Consider the following 20420-nt stretch of genomic DNA (forward strand, 5'->3'; position numbering starts at 1 on the left):
CGTATTCTAGAGGAATTTACTTTGCTTTTTAAATAGGCAGTTCTCTGTGTTTGTGTGTGTGTGTGTCTGTCTGTCTGTCTCATCTTGGAAGATATCTTGTATGACGTATTTAGAGAATTCCATCTTAGCTTTTTAAAGAAACAAAAAACAAAAACCTTGAAACTCAGCATTTAACAAGTCTATCATTTGACCATTGTTTTCTTATCGTATGTTAATAAGGTTTATATCAGGAAAAGCCAGGACAATTATAAAACAATATTCCTTGGAGTACTTTTTAATTTTTATAGAAATTTTATAGACCCCTTTACTTGTGAAACAAAAAAGAATGAACCACTTGATACTGACAAATGGCTGAGTGGTTTTAATGTTCTGTTTAATTAACTGGACATCCCTGATAAAAAGCAAATAAGATGTTCCTACTCCAACTGATGATCAGTAAAACTGAATTTGATTAAGCAGACTTTGCATTTTGGTGGGAGTCGTTTTCCAGAGCCCTTTCCTATCTTGTTAAGTGAGCATTAGCTCTTTAAGAATACTAGCTCTTGGCTGTGTGGTGCTAGTGGCACACAGCTTTAATCCTAGCCCTAGAAGGCACAGGCAGGTGGATTTCAGTGAGTTCAAGGCCAGCCTGGTCTACAGTGCAAGTTCCAGGACAAGCTCCAAAGCTACCCTAGAAACCCTGTCTCAAACAAACAAACCCGCAAAAAAAAAAAAAAAAAAAATACTAGCTCTTGTCTTTGGAGAAAAGTCACAGAAACACAGCAGCTCCACTTTTATCACCTATTTCTTTTCAAAGCTATTTCCTGAGGTCTCAAGTAAAAAATACTGACATTTTCAGCTAATGTCACTTGAAGAATAAGTTTTATAGACAAGTGACATTTTTAATATTCAGACTAGGGTTAAAAGTTTTAGAAGCTTCAAATCTTGAATGACTTCAGATTTTCTCTGATGATATATTTCATAAAAGCAAAACACCTTCACAGTGTTGGATACCTACACAAGTGCACCATCTACAGAGATGTACTCAGTCCTTTCAAGTCATTGTGTAAATAGCTTGTCCTAGTGGTTAATGGTACTTGGCAACAAGCCTCATGACCTGAGTTCTCTTACCAGAATCCACTGGTGGAAAGAGAAATGACTCCTGCAGGTTGTTCTCCAACCTCCACATGCACAGCGCCCTACACCTGGACATATGAACCACACACACACACACACACACACACACACACAAGTAAATGAAAAAAAAATCCTTTAAAAATTAAATAAGTAATAATTCATTAGTGCTATTAGAAATATGATAATATAGTACCTAGAAGCATCATATATTTTTAATGTACCCCTTCTAATACGCATATATTCTCCCAAGGTTTGTTAATGTAATTATTACATATACTATACATTATTTTTTATTAAAAACTTAATATTCATTTGATATTTTTAGCATCTAGTAATTGGCCTATAAAATAAAGTATTTATTTCCAAGTGGAGCCTTATTTTATAGTAATGTCAAATATCTAATCTTAGTTGCTATCTTTTGTTGGTTTGACTCATTTCAAGTGGTTTATAATCTGTTTCCCATTTTGTCTAACTCCTTTTTTCTTGGCCATATAAATATAGAAGTTGTGCTAAGTATTTTCTATTCCTATGACTCGTGATAAGCAGCACTCTTGGAATCAGACATTGACACATTTTCTTCAGACATCGAAGTGGAGAACTGCATGGTGTAGATGTGATTGCTTCCTGAGCAGGGATGCTGAGATACAGTGATGCTGACTCCAAGCTTTGATGGCACCCTGGTCTTCTCTTTCAAAGGCGATTAAGCCCCTGTTTGCGAGCACAGCAAGAACAGGTTCCTGTTGAAATGGACCATTCATCAACATCCGTCTTGCTCCTCTCCCCTCCCTGTCTTTCCAACCTTCTCTCTCCCTATCTCCTTTCCTACTGTCAGTTTGTCTGTCTTTTCATTTATGATGGTTGAACCTAGTGCCTCCATATGCCCTACCACTAAACTGCTACCTTAGTCCCAAAAGTTCTTTAAAATTATTGATGTGTGTCTTAGTTAGGGCTTCTATTGCTGTGAAGAATGAGAGTGTCAACTTTAAATTATCATGTCGTCCTCCAGATGCGGGCTCTGCTGTACAGTTGATGGGTAAAATGCTGTTAAGCTCATGTCTCTCAGCGTATCAGGATTGGGATTGTGGGTGAAGCGGCTCTGTGTGCTTGTAGCTCTTGTTCATGTTTGAGTGTGTTCTCTTATGGAAGGACTACCTGCTAATGTGTTCGTTCTCTTTCTTGGTTTTTAGAGACACCGTACCCTGTGTGTAATTGTTCTCTTGTCGGTTTAGTCATCTGGGAAAGTCTTCTGTGCTGACTTTGCACTGTTTCATACAGGTCCTCCATTTACCCCTCTGCTGTAGAATCCCTAGGGCCTTTGCCTCATCTGTTCCCACTGTAGGCTTATAAATCACTTGTAATACCTGTTTTTCACTCAAAAACTTTTGAAGTGATGCTGAGTTTGATTTGAAAATGATGGTAAGTTTAGGTCAAGTATTTTTCACAGCCAATGAAGATTACTTGGGTATAAAAACTTTTTCTGATCCACTTGATATATGGAGTGGAGCCCAGCTAAATTAACTAACCTGAACTACTTCCTCAGATGGCAGCCATGGACATGATGGTGATCTTCATTATAGAAGGACAGCCTTGATTCAGTGGAACATAATAGAGGGTACATGTTCTATTCTGAACTGTGCCACTGAACAGTTACTGATCCTCTGAACTCTTCCAGGTTTGGTTGTTTGTGTGTTAATATGAATAGCAAACCAAGCAGCATGCCGTGAAGTTGAAAAATACATATTGCTAAAATTGTGACACTTAATAGGAAACCTTCATTTCAGAAATGCCTTGAAGCCTCAGGGAGGACACGGAATCTTTGCACCTTTTCTTTAAAAATGTAATGATTTGTGTGTTCTCTCTGTAGAGTGTGATGCTGTCCTGCACTGTGTGATTCGGTGCTGGGAGGTCATGTTGTAGATCTTCCTTTTATTTTGCCTGAGGGATAATGTCTAGAACATTGGTGTATGTTCTTCGTTCTTTTATTTCCAGGTTTTCAGTGACCATGTTGGCAAGATTTAATTGTTCCTTCATATGTATGCTCTGTGATATATAGAGATATATGTTTGATTTGGTGGGGAGTTGTTCATACTCAATGTCAGTATGTTTTTTTCTTTTTCTCGTCTTCTGATCAGGATTTCTGGCAGGTACTGACCCAACAGCATGTGCTTTCAGTTAAACATTGCTCTGGAGCCCATATGAATGCTTCAAAGGCAAAGGTTCCATGCATGCCCATCTCCCCCCGCCCCCCGGTTCCATTCCTGTCACTTTAAATTACCTGCTGTCTCTAATATGACAATTCAAACACTGCACAGTCCTTGAGAATATAGAACCCAGCATAATTTTAAAAGGAAATTTTATCAGTAGCTGTTAACACAAAAGGACGAGAAACTTAGTTGTGGTTGCTGAACTACATCAGATTTTAATTAAATGTTAGTATTGTTTGGGTTGTTTTGTTAATCCATCATAGAAATGAAAGACAGTTTAAATAAAGGGGTTTATTTTTCTTTTAAAATTTCCTACTAAATGCAAATAAACAGTTGCTGGTTGCTCCTTGATCAGTAAAATGGCTTAAGAAGAAATCAGTGGCATTTAGATTTCATTAATTTTCTTTTTGAGCCAGGCAATGGCTGTAACTTGGGAAAAATAAGCAAACATGTAGGTGTAGAGATTCCCAAGAACACTCAGAACAAGTATTTTTTAAACTGACCTTCAGAGGCTGGCACTCTTTTATAGAATATACATTTTTAAATTTTATTCACTTAAAATTACTCTTGCATTTTTTTGATGGTTAGCTCTAATAGAAATAAAAATTCAACTTAAATAGTAGCATCACTTGATTTGAAATAGCTAATGTGTATTTTCCCTGTGCTCCTATTTTAAAATGGGGTGTATTTTAGCAGTTTTCCGAACCATTCACCTAGTTATCTCTCACAGATAACTGTGGTGATAACTGTATTCTGAAACAAACTAATACTTCAAAGATTTCCTCAAAATCGATGAATCCATTTCAATGTTTCAAATTCTAGGGATTTTATTTCAGAATAGCTAAGGTATAAACAAGTGCTATCCAGAGGAAAACAAGGCCCTCTTTGTGGTAGAGTCTTGCCTACCATGAGCAAGCCTTGGATTTGGGTCTTAGCCCAAAACTTTTGGAAAAAAAAGAGATCCTTGCAATGAGGAGTGAGGAGAAGAGATGGGAATTAATAAGTGCCAAGAAGTCTCTGGAATCTACAGCCTGAGCACTCAACCACTGTATGCAGTAAGCATCAGTCATTTCGCTTTCTGTCTCAAAGTACTATTTTTGGTTAGTCAAACCACTATCCACTTGCTTCAGGAGCATGTGTACAGAAATTGGAATGATTGACACCATGGCCTCTGTGCAAGGAAGGCACATAAGCCTTGAAGCAGTCTATATTTTTCTATCATCCATATTTTTCCAAACCTTTTGTAGGTTTCTGGAATCAGTAGCTGAATGCAGTAGATAGAAACTGATTCATTAAAATCAAATTTTGAGGTGTTAAATATTTTTAAATCATTTTTATTGCATCATTCAGTACACCTTGTAAATTTATTTTAAATATAAACGTTTCTTTAATAGATGGTGAGGAAATTGTTCATATTAGTTTCTAGAAACAGCATTTATTTTGGTGACACCAGTATGTTATCTTTTAAGCTCCCCAAGCAAGCAGCAGTCACTTCAATAGAGAAGGTGGAACCTTGCTTATCTCTTTGCAGGGTCTGTTCTTTGCATGCTGTTCCTGCTGCCTGTGGAAAGGCAGGCCCCAGAGGCCTGCTAGCATAGTGCACTGTTCTTCAGGCCAGCTTATTAATGACGTCAGGCACTCCATTGACGTGGAGTATGCGGGTCTCTTTCCAGTCTCTCAAGTTCCACCACTCTTAAAGTCTGTGAATTTAACACATGTTTTGGTTATTTAGGTTGACTAAAGAAATGATAATGTAATCATTAAATGCCCCCAAAAGGATGTCATTTATTTGCTTGCCTCACATATTCAGATTCCTATTAATACATCTTTAGATACATTTTTATTTTAGGTTATGTTGTGTTTGAATTTGAGATCAACCAAACGTTGATCTCCACATGCCATTGTTTATTTGAAGCATAAACATAACTGGTCGTTACATTTCTGACAACGCCTCATTCTTGGCTTTTTCATCATGGAATAGTGTTTGCAGTTCACTCTGGCATAAAGGACTTTGTTCTAGACTGTCCTTTTCCATATCGCTTAAATATGAGCATGTTTAAAGGCTACAATTATACAATTCTAGGAGAGCTACTCAAAATACTCTGAATAGCTGCTGGTGCTCTATAGATGTGTAGAGAATGTAGTTCTTTGAGATAGAAAGCTTTATGTGTATAGAAGAACATTTTAATTTTGAAGTGATACACATTTTGAAAATGAATGAAATATACACTTGACTAAGTAAAGGCTTACTTAATCACTGGCTGAGATTTTCCTCAAATTAACTGGGACAAGCTAAGCCCCAAAGTTAATGCTCTATAATAGTGAACTAAGTTTTCCTTCAAAAGTTCCCAGTCCTGAGTAACATTTTCAAAAATTGTAAACTCGGACACCTGTGTGCCCCTGTGCTATTCATAACATATGAAGTTCAGCAGTTCATGCTATGCGCTGTGGAGTTAGAGTACAGTTGGTCCAGTTAACTTGGGCACTTAGTTAACTTGTCTAAACCAGAGTCGTCTTACATGCAGCTTTGACCCAGCATGCCCAGTTTATGCAGTGCTGGGTATTATGAACACTCCCAACTGAGCTATTTCCAGCCCTGTAATTTTTATAAATTCCTGGCACACTTTTAATGGTTTGTGGTGTCCTGTGGATATCTTTTTAATGTTAGGAATCAAATTTTCTATTAAAATTCTTTTATACAGGGCTTCCTGAGAGTCAAGGGTTTGAGTGTGATTCTTGAAGTGAACCTTTGATTTTTCCTTATGATACATATTTTCCTTGCTGTATTTTTCCAAATGAGACAGAATAATATTACTATGTTGACTTACAATTTCAATGTTTGTGTATGAAATTGTTTTGTACTAAGTGACAAGGAAGCCATTTATGACACCTCCATGACTACAACCAAGATGCTGAGCTTGGAACTATTGGAGGCAGGGGTAGTTTTCTTAGGAGTTTAGCACTAATCTATTTGTGTGACCAGAGTCCAGAATTAAATTCTTAGATGTGAGTAGCAGATTATCAATAACATTCAAATCTAGTTTGTCCCACTCAGAGCCAACGTAAAGGCATGCACCAGAGCATACAATTTTCTTCCCCATAGAGTTTTGATGATACTTTAGCAGGATTCAATAAATCATTTCAATAAACCTCTGTCCTTTACTTGAAGTTAATTCCATTCCAGCAGATTTATTTGAATTGTTACTACTGCTTTTAACCATATCATCTGCCACCACTGTATTTTAAACATCTTCATTATGACATTTTCTCTGAGGCGAATGAATAAGGAGAGCATCTCATTCTGGGTAGTTGGGTTGTTCTCAGAGCTCAGGTGGTTAGATCAGGACTGAAAAGAGAATTGCTTTCTGCAGATGGCATGTACGCCATCCCAAGCACCCACCCCCACTCCCCACCCCCTGCCATCTCAGTTTGTTGCACAGTAACTTATGTCGTCTCCAAAACAAAAGTCCTTTGAGAAGCTTGGAAGAGAATCTGAGTCAGAAAAGGGGAAATCATAAGCTACACTGAATTGAAAACATTTAAACTTAATTTTTATTTGGCATGCAGCAACTCCTACATTTCTGCACCATTGGGTATGGACCAGATCAAGAGTGGCATATTTTCACTGTGCAACAACTTCTGTTTGATTGAGAATAATGTGACTGTTTAAGACTAACATTTTTCCAAGGCTTTGGCAGCTGTCTGTGCACCAAGGAGATAATGAAGTGTGAGACTCATTGCATGAGAAAATCGCTGACTCTTCTCTAACACCCCCTCTCCCCACTGTAACTCCAGGTAGTGATGCTGTCTGCAAGTTTTCTGGAAGCACTATATTACTTTACATATGTCTTTAATTTTTTAAAGTACAACTACAAGTATTACTAAAGGGATTTGAAATCCTTTTCAGCAATATAGAGAAAATTAATGCTTCGTTCATTCTTTTTTACAGTACTGGTGATTGTGCCCAGGGCTTTGCACATGCAAGTCAGATGCTTAGCCACTGAGCTACAAATTTTGCCTTTAAAAAGAAAATGTGTTTTAGCCAGGTGGTGGTGGGTGTCGGCAACAAATTCCTTTAATCTCAGCTCTCAGGAGGCAGAGATCTCTTTGAGTTCGAGGCCAACCTGGTCTACAGAGAGAGTTCTAGCACAGCCAGGGCCACACATAGAAACCTATCTTTTAAAAAAAAAAAAAAAAAAAAAAAAAAGTTAAAAAAAAAAAAAAAACTTTTTTTAAGGCAGGAGGATCACACTATGTAGCTCTGGCTGTTCTGGGACTTATTACATATAGCCCATACTGGCCTGGAACTCACAGCAATCTGCCTGCCTCTGCCTCCCAAGTGCTGGGATCAATGGTGTGTGCCACTGCAGCCAGTGCCTTTTCAGATTTTATTTTGAGATAGTTTGAGATAGAACTAAATTGTTCAGATGGGCAACTCATAATCTGCCTGTCTCATCCTCAGTAGCTGAGATTCCAGGCCCGCACCATACATCTGACAAGAAATACTGATAATAAAATAATCCTTAGTAAGTGTCAATATTAAAATAATCCAAAAACTTGAGGTTCATGAAAGGTGACTTCTTAATTTAAGTAGCAGCACTATGCTCTTTTTTTTTTTTTTCTGTATACCACAAATACATTTAGTTTATATGTTGATGCATGAGCATTTTATTTTTGGAGTCTGTTGATTTCCAGGAGCTATGTTTTGTTTTAAACTATAGAACTTGAAACTGGATGTTAAGTAAAAAGAATGATGAGATTAATTGACTCCATCTAATTTAGTCTGAGAAGGAAAAATCACCTGCTTTCTTTTGATCAACCCAGTAACTAACCAGTTGGGATTCAGCACACACTGGATGTTAACACATTGGAAACTCAGCCTCAAGGGCCCTTGATGGTTCATGCAACTTTAGCCTTAGATTTGGTAACTTTGTGAGACTAGTTAGAAACTTGGGGGTAGGCACTAACACAAAGCCACCAACCCAGTTAAACTATTGGGGCTTTGTAATTCACTGTGAAGTGTAGTGATCACATGTGTGGGGAACAGTGTGTTATATAGTAAGTTTATTCATAAGATTTCCGATCCCTGCTACTCAGGAGGCTGAGGCAGGAGGACCACAGGCCTGCCTGTCCCATAGAGTGAGACCAGGGCCAGTCCAGTGTGGCAACTTAGTGAAACCCTGTCTCAACATAAAAATAAAAGGAGGCCTGGGGACTCCACTCACTAGTAGGGTGCTTGTTTCACACACACACAAAGCTCTGTGTTCAAGCCCCCCAGTAATCACACTCAGACAACGTCAATCAGGGGTCTAAGAATATAGATCAGGGGTAGAAATCTTGCCTGTTAAGCCTGAAGCCCTAGTTTTTGTTTTGTTTTTGTTTTTGTTTTTTAATCAGAGTATGGTGCAAGTGAAACCACACCTGCCCCTTTGTGATGGCACTTCTTCATTCCTGCAGGTCGGTAACTTCAGAGTCTTAGAAATATCACACCTGGAGCTCTGTTCTACCTGTTGGAATAAGGCTGAGTCCTACATGAATACTGAAAGTTGTATTTTGTTCATGTATGTCAGTGAGCTCGTTGCTTTGTTGCCCAAAAGGGAACATTGTTGGTTACTAAGATGAACACAGGTGCTCTAAGTTGACCTGCATTCTGCCTCACACTTTTAATTTCAGAAATTGAAGTGTAAGAGTAGAATTTGGTATATAATGTGGCCCAATACTTCATAACATGTCTGTGATTGCAATTTTCTTTTTAAAATACACTTAGTAATTTTCACCATGTGTTAAATAGCTAGAGCCCTCCCTTGGGAACCATAAGATGAAAGGCATTTCTTCCAGATGCTCACTGAGTTGATACTGTAATACACCTAATCTTATAGCATATGCTCTTAGAAGATGGTTGAAGCATCTTTGAAATATTTCTTTGCACTTTTAAGCACAGCTTCAATTTCTTTCTTACATTTTATTACTTTGCTATTTATATTGATTTCTTATGTTGAATTAATGCATATTCTTTTGATTTTTTTAGAAAAATTACATTTCCAAGAGAAAATTATAAGGAACATTGTGTTTTCCTTTAAAATGTGCCCCCCTTTAGCTCTTTTAGCAAACAGATGATATTTGCTTAAGGCAAAAAAAAAAAAAAAAAAAAAAAAAAAAAAAAAGACTTAAAATGTAGTCCAGCATTAAACATTACCCAAAAGATTAGCAAGGGAACATTTTGCTGGCATTTTTCCGTTTGCAAAACTGAGCATTAAAGAGACCTTTGGAGTCAGAGACACTAACCAACACTTTTCTGTCAGCCTTTCAACTCTTTCCATTTTTGCTTTCCATTTTTACCATACTCCAGGCTTTTAAGTTTTCATTTTCAAACTTGTATCTCTGTTTTCATAGCTTTCCTGTATGTTATGGGCAGTTGATTTGAGAATATCATCTATATTAGAATTAGATCTTTTTAAAAAGCCAGCTAAGAAGAGCCGTAGGCACACAAAATAGTATAACAATTGGTTGCCTGGTAACTCTCATTCCTTTTTTTTTTTTTTTTTTTTTTTTTTGGAGTCATCATCATGTATGCCTGTGCAATGTTCCCTTGTTCCCTCTACTTCTCCGTTGCTTGAAATGTTCTATTCTTCCTGGACACATTGTCCTGTTGTGAGCCCTTGTCACTTAGATTTCTTTCCAGTATCCTTAACTTTCTCTCTCTCTCTCTCTCTCTCTCTCTATTTATTTATTTATTTATTTATTTATTTATTTATTTATTTATTTATTTATTTTGAGACAGGCTTTCTCTGTAGTTTTGGAGCCTGTCCTAGAACTTGCTCTGTAGACCAGGCTGGCCTTGAACTCACAGAGATTCGCCTGCCTCTGCTTCCCCAGTGCTGGGATTAAAGGTGTGAGCCACCATTGCCTGGCTCCTTAATTTTCTCTTATATAAAGCAGTTCAGCCTTCCTTTGGGCCCTTCTATTCGTTCCCACAATTCTCAGTATATCAGAGGGCTCACCTGCAGCTACTCTGACAACAATCTTGTCCTTCCCTAAGGAGCATAAGTTCTAAACACAAACCTGCATTGTTCAATGAGCTAGCTGTAGTAGCATTACAAGTGTAGTGATGAAGTTGGAGTAGTATTACAATTGAGTGATCATTGGCCACAGTAGGTCTACTATATCTCTGTCTGGTGACATTTCTTTTTTGTCTACAGACTGTATAATTGTCCTAAGGATAAGGAGGAAGGGTCCAAAATGTTCCCTATGTACACCTGTCATACTACCCTTTTAACCATCAGTATAATACTAGCATAAACATAGACCTATAGAAAATGGCATAAAGTTGAGAATCCAGAGATAAGCCTGTACTCACAATGTATTGACTTTCAACAGTGTGCTAAGAGCATTGAGTAGGGCAAGACAGTCTCCTCCACAAATGGAATGGTGTTCACTAGATATCTAGACACAAAAAAAATAAAGTTGAGAGCTGGCAAGATGACTGAGTGGGTAAAGGTGCTTGCTGCCAAGCTTCCTGGCCTGAGTGCAGTCTCCAGAGTCCACAGAGTGAAAGAAGAGACTCTACTCCCATGAGTTACCTTCTGATTTCCACATGTACATCATGGCACATGCATTTCCTACACACATACACATCAAATAAACAAATGTAAAATGAAGCTATGCTGGTTATCTCACATTGTATTAAAAACTCAATCAGTAAGTTTTTAAAAAGTAATCTAATTTCAAATTAGAAAGTGGAGGTAGCTCTGTGACCTTGGCTTCAATGATGAAGTATGAACTAAAACATAAGTAAATGAGAAAAAAAAAAAAAAATAGGTGACTTGAACTTCACTAGCAAAAGCTTAGGTGGCTCACAGAACATTATTAGGACAGTGAAAAACAAGAGTGAAGGAGTAAAAATATTTTCAAAGTATATGGATGATAAGGTTATAGCATCCAGGATGTGTCAAGAACTCTTACAAGTCATTGGAGTGAAGCCAGTTGAAAAGTGGCACAGGCCTTGGATAGACATTCAGATGACCTATGCCATCACAGGTCATAAAGTGTGGCAGCAAGCTGGGCACAAGGAAGATGTACATCAAAACCACAATGAAGCTACGTGTCAGGACCTGTAATCCCACCACTTGGGAGACCAACAGGAGGATCACCTCAGCCTTTAAGAGTTCCAAAGCATGCAGGGCTAAATAGTGAAACCCTGTCTGAAAGAGAAAAGGAAAGCACTGCAGTGAGGTACCATTTTATATCCATGAGGATAGTGGTGAGGATGTGTACAAATTGGAACCTCTTAAGTGCCTGGGGGCACATGTGTATACATGTGCTCAAGCCACTGAAGGAAATAGTTTGGCAGTCCCTCAAGACTTAAATATATACTATGTAGTAAGGAAGTTCTACTCTTAGGTATATGTTGAGAAAATCCAACTACTCTTGGCAGTTGTTAGTGATTGTATACAGCAGCCAAACAACAGCCATCATCTGAGTGCCCTCCCTATGAACTTGTAAAGCAGTCCTGGTGTGTACATACAATGCAGTGGTTTGGGTAATACAGTGGGTTAGTACTGATTCACACTGTGATGTGAGTGAACCTGGACAACATTTAATGATAGAAGCCAGACACAAAAAATATTCATTTGTTGTATGGTTAAATAGTTAAAATGGTGACTTCTATGGAAATTCCATCACAATAATATGTAATAAACCTTCAAAGAAATAAGGGAAAAACTGTTCCAGATATGGGAATCTAAAGAGACTTGGCAAGTGGATGCATTTTTATTTTGATACATCTGGACTGGGGAAAAAGAAGCTTGGGTATAAAAGAAATTGTTGGGATAGCTGGCTGGCTAAGTGTGACAAGGTTGACAAGATGACCTGAATTTGAGCCTTGGCGCTCACATGGTAGAAGGGAAGAACTAACTTTAGGTTGTCATCTGACTGCTACACTCTCATAGTGGCTTGCACACAAAATAATGCACTAAGGTTCTTATTAATGTATGGTATTTAACAATACTATGTATATTAATACTAAATTTTCTGGTTTTATTAAGTTTATTATCCAGTACTTAAGAGAATATCTTCGTTCACAGGAAATATAAGCTGATACATTTAAAGTAACGTAAAATAACACCATATCTCCAGCTGCCTCAGACCGACTCAAAGGCTGTCTCTGTAAAAAAAATATGAACCAGTGGAGTCATGTATTAGTAAACTTGCATAAAAACACATGCTGGCTCTTTGTGCTAGTTTCTCCGTGTGTCTGTCAGTTTGAAATTGAATGAAAATCTAAAGTTAACTGGCTGAGTCTGGTTTATGTCTTCATTCTTCGTGAAGAGCACCATGAAAGTCTTAACTGACCTGCTCCTTAACATTTGGCTGCCAATATCATCTTTATTTTAATACACAGAGCAGCATCTCCATGAAATTTTTATGATATTAATTCTTTGTCTTCCATATATACTTACTGCTTTGGAAAACATTTTCATTTTGTGTAAGTCTTCCTATTCACAGTGTTTTACAATATATCAGATAATTATATATAAATAAAAACATATATCTATGTATATATGTATATATTGAGGAATTTACATATTAACTTCCCAGAGAGTGGCCTTGCTGCTCAGGCTTTCCTCTAATAGGTTCTCCTTCTAGAATTTGTGTTTAACCTCTGAATAGAAAACCAAGTGTTGGCGTAAGATCCAGCCGTACTGAGAACACCATGAGCCTTGTGTTCTTTTAAGTTGTCAGGTCAAAGATATTATAATCACTAAATGCTGCCATGGGGGATAATACATCAGCCACAAAAATCAGAAAAGCACTTGCTTTCTGTCTTCTGTTTGGTTTCTGCACTGCTAGGGATGGAACTTGAGGTTTTGGCATTCCAGGTATGACTGAGCAGCAGCCCAGCCCCAAGTTCATTCTCCAATAGCATCTGCAGTCAAACTCTAGGATCAGGGACTGTTCTGTTGGCATCGCTTGTGCCTGTGGATTTGAACTTGCTTAGGGGCCATCAGAGTCAGTTAAGGTCTTGTGGGGGTGATGTCTTACTGACTCCCATGGTGCTTGTGCTAACCACTTCTCTTTCCTTTCTGATGTTGATGGGATCGCCACTAGACAGAGGTAACCTTGGTAACCTGTGCCTGGATGCTGGTGTGGTGGTACCTCTCTGCAGTGCTGCCTGTTGCATGAGATTGTTGCTTTGATTGCGCTTCATTGGTTCGAATTATTTAAGCTTCTTTCTTTCTCCCCTCCTTGGTGCACAGAATAAATGGTTCCTTAAATACCTGTGGTTGGTCCAGAACTTATGGACTTTGTGCAGCTCTCTGGTGGATCCTTTGCAGTATTTGCAAATGTCTTCTGTGTTGCCACTGGGATTTTGTATTTCAGAGAGGAATAAAGAGAACAGGAAAAGTTTAGCTGGACAAGCTGAACGGGGCCATGTGTCAGGCCGACTGCCACTGAACCTGGCCTTCATGATCATGGAGTGAAGAAAGGCAGTATGTATTTGCAGTAAGAGATGAGTCAGGAAACCTTTTGTTTTCATCAAAAAGCTGAAAGTCAGTAGCATCCACTAACATAATAGTAAATATAGTTAGGTTATTGTGTCTAAACCTCAGGTGAGTGTCTGATTCAGCATTACATTTCAGAATATCCTTTGCCCTAAATACTCCTTCGTATTTCAGACTAAGATGAGTCCAAAAGGGAAGTTTAAAGTAACTGTTTCAGATGCATTTGTATGTTGTATGGCCTTGAAAAAGCTGATTTCCCTCTAATTCAGATCACTAACAGTGTGGTCTTTTAGTCAGTTGGAACCAATTTCCTCTTAGCTTTAGCTTTTTTATTTGTTTTTTTTTTTTTTTTTTTTTTTTTTTTTTGGTTTTTTATTTGTTTTGTTTTTTCTTTGTACTTCACAGTGAGGTCAGCTGTTTTAAAATTAAAACAGTCCTGAGATAGGGTTACATGTTCAATGGCAGAAAATAATTGAAATCATTTTCTAATTTCCTATTAACCCAGTTTAAGTGAAAAACTAATCATCTTTTGTCTTGGAATTTTCATTAGCTTAAAAACTGTAAAGGATCCATTGATTCTGAATGGCTGTCATGAAAATGCTTAAGGCAGTGAGTGGACTGTGAGATATCTGCCAAGTCCGCTCCTACTGTCCATGTTCTAATTCACTCTATCTTCTTTATTTCTTGGTGGGATCTGTGCGTACTAGAAAATTGCCCAGGAACGAGAAAAGTTTGCTGATGAAGGCAGTATATTCTACACCCTTGGAGAATGTGGGCTCATCTCCTTCTCCGACTACATTTTCCTTACCACTGTTCTTTCCAGTAAGTATGAACTTCTCGTTTTTCTTGTTTGTAAGGAACATGTAGAAATACAGAAACAGCTAAAGCTGATTGGCTGGAACACAACCCATTTGTAGAGTTATGAATTAGAACTCTTACAGGATTTCGTTTGTTGTTTCTGTAATTTGTGCGAAAGTCACTTGAAAAGAAACCGAAGGTGTGGAGGTACAATTTTAAAACACTCAACCAGCGAGGTCACTCCTGCTGTAACCAACTCTGCGTTCTGAGGACCGATCACATGCCGAGACTGCTGTGCAGTGCACTGTGCTACTCTGCCCACACAGTTTTCATGTGGAGTTGTGTCCACGAAGGAAAACTAGCTCCGTTTTCCTCCTTGTGTTGACTACCAAGTGGAAGAATATTTCTGGGAGCTCAAAAGTCAGTATTCCCTTATGTAGAACACTGGTATGTGTCTGGTTTTTAAAAGTGAAAGGATTCAGGGTGTGTAACAATGTGGTGCTTTTTCATTATATGGATTTTGACCATTCAGAAAAAAAGAAACAATGTTCATAGCTCTCTGTGCAGTTCATTAAAATATAACCCAGGCAAGAGCTGGGGATACAGCTAGGTTTGCCTACTAGGTCTATAATTCTAGGTTCCACCCCAGCACTGCAAAGAAAGTACAGAAGGGAACCAGAGTCCAAACTCAACATTCTGTTGACAAGTGATTCTGAGTGTTCTTGCAGCTAGGAAAGAGACGGGAATCTACCACTCATCTCCCCTCCCCCCACCTCACCTTACCTTCTCTCCCCCTCACCTCACCTCACCCCTCCTCACCTCATCTCTCCTCCATCCATAGCTGAGTTTCTGAAAAGATAACACCCTGAGTCAGATGATGGTGGTTTTTAGGCAGGGTCTCTCTATGTAGACTAGACTGCCATCAAACTTGGCAATCCTCCTGTCTCAACCTGTCAGTTACTACGAATACAAGTATTCACCACTTTGCCCAGCTTATGGATTTTCACAGATGGAAGGCAAGGCTCCTGCCATGACCAACCAGTTCCAGCTTTCCATGTAACTATTGACAGGGAAAAAAAGACATAGATGTAAACCTTATCACAGCTGTCCATGGCATGCAACTGTGTCACTCACCACAATGGCCTTGGGTGCCACTGTGTCAGAGTGAATGTGTGCCAATGAAAATGTCCATTAACACAGTTATGACAACCCCAATGTAAAGCATATCTTGACTGTTTGTTTTTTGTTTGTTTGAGACAGGGTCTCTCTGTAGCCCTGCTTACCTCTGCCTCCCCAGTGCTGGGATTAAAGGCATGTGCAGCCTCACCCAGCCCACACCTTGACTCTTTGTGGTTGTGAACCTAGCTTTTAGTGGCTGAACCATCTCTCCAGCCCAGATCTTGACTCTTTTTTTAAAAATTTTTAAAAATGACTTTCTGTATATGTGTTTATAACCGAGAGTGAGTGAGTGAGTGTGTGTGTGTGTGTGTGTGTGTGTTCGCACGCGCGTGCGCCATGTGTACATAGATGCTACAGAACTACTCATTGTAGTACTGAGAACTGAACCCTGGTTTTTTGCAAAGCAACAAGAGCTCTTAACTAGTGAACCATCTTTTCCAGCCCCTTGTTGAGCTTTTTAAACCAAATTTGGAAGTTTTGCAACTGTTCCTATAATTTGTGATCTTCAGATGCACTGATGTCATCATACATTACATACATATACACACACACACACACACACACACACACACTTAACTTCAGCCTGTAGCGTGGATTGTTATTGCCTTCATTTTACAGATGAAGACACTCAGGCTTATATAATGTTCCAGAGCTACCCCCTAGTCCCACTGTGAATGAGGAGGTATTTTCAGGTAGAAGGCTAAACTGAGCAGCCTCTGGGTCCCTGTGGCTTTACTGCCCTGCTCTCAGTGTCCATTTCTCTAAGACTGAGCTGTGAAGAGGCTCTGATGGCAGTCCAAGCCATCTTAATGCTGCATATGGCATTTTCCACTTTATCTAACAAGCTGCCAAGGAAAAATTGACACAGACATTAGTTACCCTGGGGTCATGTCAGTTCTTTCCCACTTTCAGGGTTTGTGGGTTAACAAGGGGCCATTACAGTCTAAGTATGGGAAATGGTTCCCAAGTCATCCTGGGAGAGGACAGACAACTCCCTAAGCCTCAAAAGTGTTGGTGTTGGACCCTCAAGATGGCCCAGTGTGTAAAGGCACTTGTCGCCAAGACTCACAACCTGAGTTCAATTCCCCCAACCCCACAGGGAAGAAAGAGAACAGACTCTGAAGTTGAATACACACACACACTCACACTCTAAATAAATAAATAAGCATTGTTAGTGAGTTGGTGTAAGACTGGAACATGTATTGGTGTATTTATTTTTCTGATGGACAGCAGGTAGCAGGGGCTGTAGAAAACCAATAGGACATTGGGAAGGCATCACCCAGTTGAGTCAGGACCACCCTTCTGATGCATTGTTTGCACTCAGTGAGTGTACTCCTGCCATCATCCCTTGATGGCCCTGGGACCACAGAGTGCTTGAGAACTCCACTCTGTTGTCGAAAATAAAATCTATACATAGCAAATTATTCTTTTCCAGTTCACCACACCTAAAAGTAAAACCAGGGAAATTGTGTTGTGAACTGTGATTCCCCATTAAATAGTGTTCATTCTCACTGAAACTTTTTGGTAGTTTCATAAGAAATATTTTGTGTGTAAAATAAGTGGCATTGATTTCTTACTCTTCTCCATATGTGACTTGGATAAAGGGCCTTCTTGGCCATCTAATCACTGAACCCGTTTCCCATCTCATACACATACATTTATACATTTGTAGCTCAGGAACCTTTTTTCTTTCTTCATTTTACTTTATTTTTTAATTTTATGTACCAATCTCAGTTCCTCCTCCCTCTCCTCTTCCTGCTTCCCCCACCCCACTCCCCATCTGCTCCTCAAAGAGGGTAAGGCCTCCCATAGGGAGTCAACAAGTTTGCCCCATCACCACAATGAGGCAACAGGAAAAAGACCCTCCCCACTGTGTCCAGGCTGAGCAAGGTATTTCTCCTTAGGAAATGGGCTCCGAAAAGCCAGTTGATGCAGTAGGGATAGATCCTGATCCCACTGCCAGTGGCCCCACAAACTCCCCAAGCCATCCACTGTCACGTGCATTCAGGGGGCCTAGTTCAGTCCTATGCAGATTCCTCAGCTGTCCTTCCAGAATCAGTGAACAAAAACCTTTTTCTTGCCTTGTTTTTTTCCTCTTTGGCCTCCACCACCACTTCAGAGTCTGTGTAATTTATTGTTTATCTCATTTATTGTCCATTCTCCATCCTAAACTGTTGAGTTACATAGCAGCAATCACAAGTTTATGTTATTCACGACAGATATTTGCTGTGCCTAAAGAGTTAGAGCAAAGACACAGAACAAGAGTATAAAATATATTGAGATTGGTATGTTTTGTTTCTTCCAAAAACAGCCTTGCTGTTGGTGTCCTAGGCTAAGAATAGTCCTTGTAGTTGTCAACTCTACAGCTGTGCTGGCAGAGTGAGTGAAACATGGTTTTTAAATTAATGTAATTCAAAACACGCTTGATTCCTTATGCTAGTTCAGAATCCGTATATTGTATCCCCTCCCAGGCTGGGCATATAAATTCTGCTTTTTATACCTCATTTCTCTGATCAGCTTTGATAGATTCACTTGAAAATTTTTAGCATGAGCGTGTGTATTAAGTACAGTATTAAATATTTACAGGACAGTAACTCATCGATAAAATAAGTTCACATTCTTTCTAGGCAAGATGATTAATAATTATTATTAAATAATTTCCAAACGTGCTCTGATCCTTGAAGTAGGTTGATAAAAATCAAGTGTGAATATACAAGCTTGGCCATTTATGGCTCAGTGTCTGAATGATCTACTGCAACATGCACTCATGGTCTTGATGTAGAAGGCAGGAATTTTTCTTCACAACTAAGTACAGAGAAATGCTATCAGGGTTTATCTAGAATGCTAAATATTATTAATTTGGGTCATTTTTACTAATGTTGTGATTGACTAATAACACTGTAACTTGAAATCTGGCTCTTGCCTATTGTTAATCGATTTTGACAGATGACTATTTGTATTCTTACCTCCATGTGTATTCTAATTAAAATTATTAATTCTGTAAACTAATAACGTGGAGGCAGTAGTAATGAGTCATTTGTGAAAGCTCATGATTGAGCATCTTCCTTGCTATTTACTATTAAGTTTTGAAAAGCCACCAGAGAAATCCTATGGTGTGCTCAGTGCTAGGGCTTCAAAGCCTGTGTACATCTAATAAATGTCAGGCATAGTTCAGTGAGTTCTGATTTTTGATTCTTTTAGATTTCAGGCAATTAGTGAAGAAATCAAATTATGTTTTCACAGTAGCATAATTTGGCTGAGGGGAAATTAAGCCTTGTCTTCATAGTTTTGCATATTTCTCACAAATGCATCTACCTGCTGGAAAATTACAATAATGTAACTTCCGTTGGCAATTTGAAAAATGCTTTTAAATATGCAATATTTTAGGTTATTTGGGGGCAGATGTGTGGGAGAATACTGTCATTTCAGTAGTCCCAGCAACTCTAGGAAGTTGACATAGTTACATCTCTGTAGCAACAACTACCCAAGGTGCTTAGCTCAGATGAACAAGATTGAATTCTTCTAGGACATCTGACTCCCTGTCTTTGATGACAGTGTCACATGGACTTCAGTGTAGCTCCCTGTCTCTCTTTTGTTACCCTGAGCAGAGTGTGGAAGCCACCACAATCGTAGCCCTGTATAACTCTGCTGCCTATCCTCCCCTCTTCCTCAGGCCCTTCCTGTTTTTGCCTTTCTTTGGCGGCTGGGGCGGTTCTGTAGGAACTTAATTCTCAGTGATTACTAATGATTAAGGGCACTTGCTTATGGCCTATAAGCCCACTTTTCACAGTTTGCCTCTTAGACACTAGACTGGAATATAATGTTTACACCTGTCTATGTGCCTATCTACATGCCTTCGCCTTAAACTCAGTTAATCGTGTGTACAGTGTTATGGATGTTTGGGCTTAGTTGTTTGCTGCCTCCTTGCTCCTTGCTGTTGCAAGCTAAGTATGGTGGCACATGCCTATAGCCCCAGCATTTGGGAGTCTGAGGCAGGAGGATTGCTGCAAGTTTGAGATCAGCCAGGATTCTTAGTGAATTAAAGGCCAGCTTGGGAGCCATAGCAAAATGTTGTCTCAAAAGATTGAGACAAAAAATACTGTCATTGAATGTTTTCCTCAATTATCATCTATTCTTGAAAAGCTGTCCAGCACAGTTTGTGGCATATAGAAGTGTTCCATATATATTTATTAGCTAAATAAATAAAATTCTGAATGATTACTTAATATATATTAAAATTTGTATTGCTATGCTTACTTTCAGCTTCCTAGTTAACATTTAAAACTATTTTACATTAATATCCTTTATAATGTATAAATAAAGCCAGAAAATTAATTGTAGCAGCCAATTTTTTTTTTTTCTACTGGGACATTTAATTGAAAAGCAAATAGCTTTTGAATGAATACCAAACTGAGTTACATGTAAAAAAGGGTCCTTCAGATTGACACAGGTTAAGTAACAAACACCAGTTTCTTTATTAATGCAGCTGGAACTATATATCTAGATGACAAATTCCACCTTGACATAAGCTGTTGCCTTGGTTATTGAACTTCTACTTTTGAAAGGAAGCCATACAAAAGGGAAAAGGTCAAGTAGGTGACATTTTTCTTTTAGCTCTCTG

General features: G+C 38.7%; 1 protein-coding gene across 1 annotated transcript in view; it reads left to right on the top strand.

Annotated features, from left to right (window-relative positions):
* Micu1 (mitochondrial calcium uptake 1) overlaps positions 1-20420 on the top strand; it is a 145745-nt gene that overhangs the window by 47790 nt on the left and 77535 nt on the right. Inside the window, exon 6 of the mRNA XM_051186738.1 lies at positions 14530-14644. Coding sequence (XP_051042695.1) covers positions 14530-14644 — 115 coding nt within the window. The remainder of the gene's footprint in view (positions 1-14529; positions 14645-20420) is intronic.

Source organism: Phodopus roborovskii, unplaced genomic scaffold (assembly GCF_943737965.1).
Source record: "Phodopus roborovskii unplaced genomic scaffold, PHOROB, whole genome shotgun sequence".
NCBI classification, from domain to species: domain Eukaryota; kingdom Metazoa; phylum Chordata; class Mammalia; order Rodentia; family Cricetidae; genus Phodopus; species Phodopus roborovskii.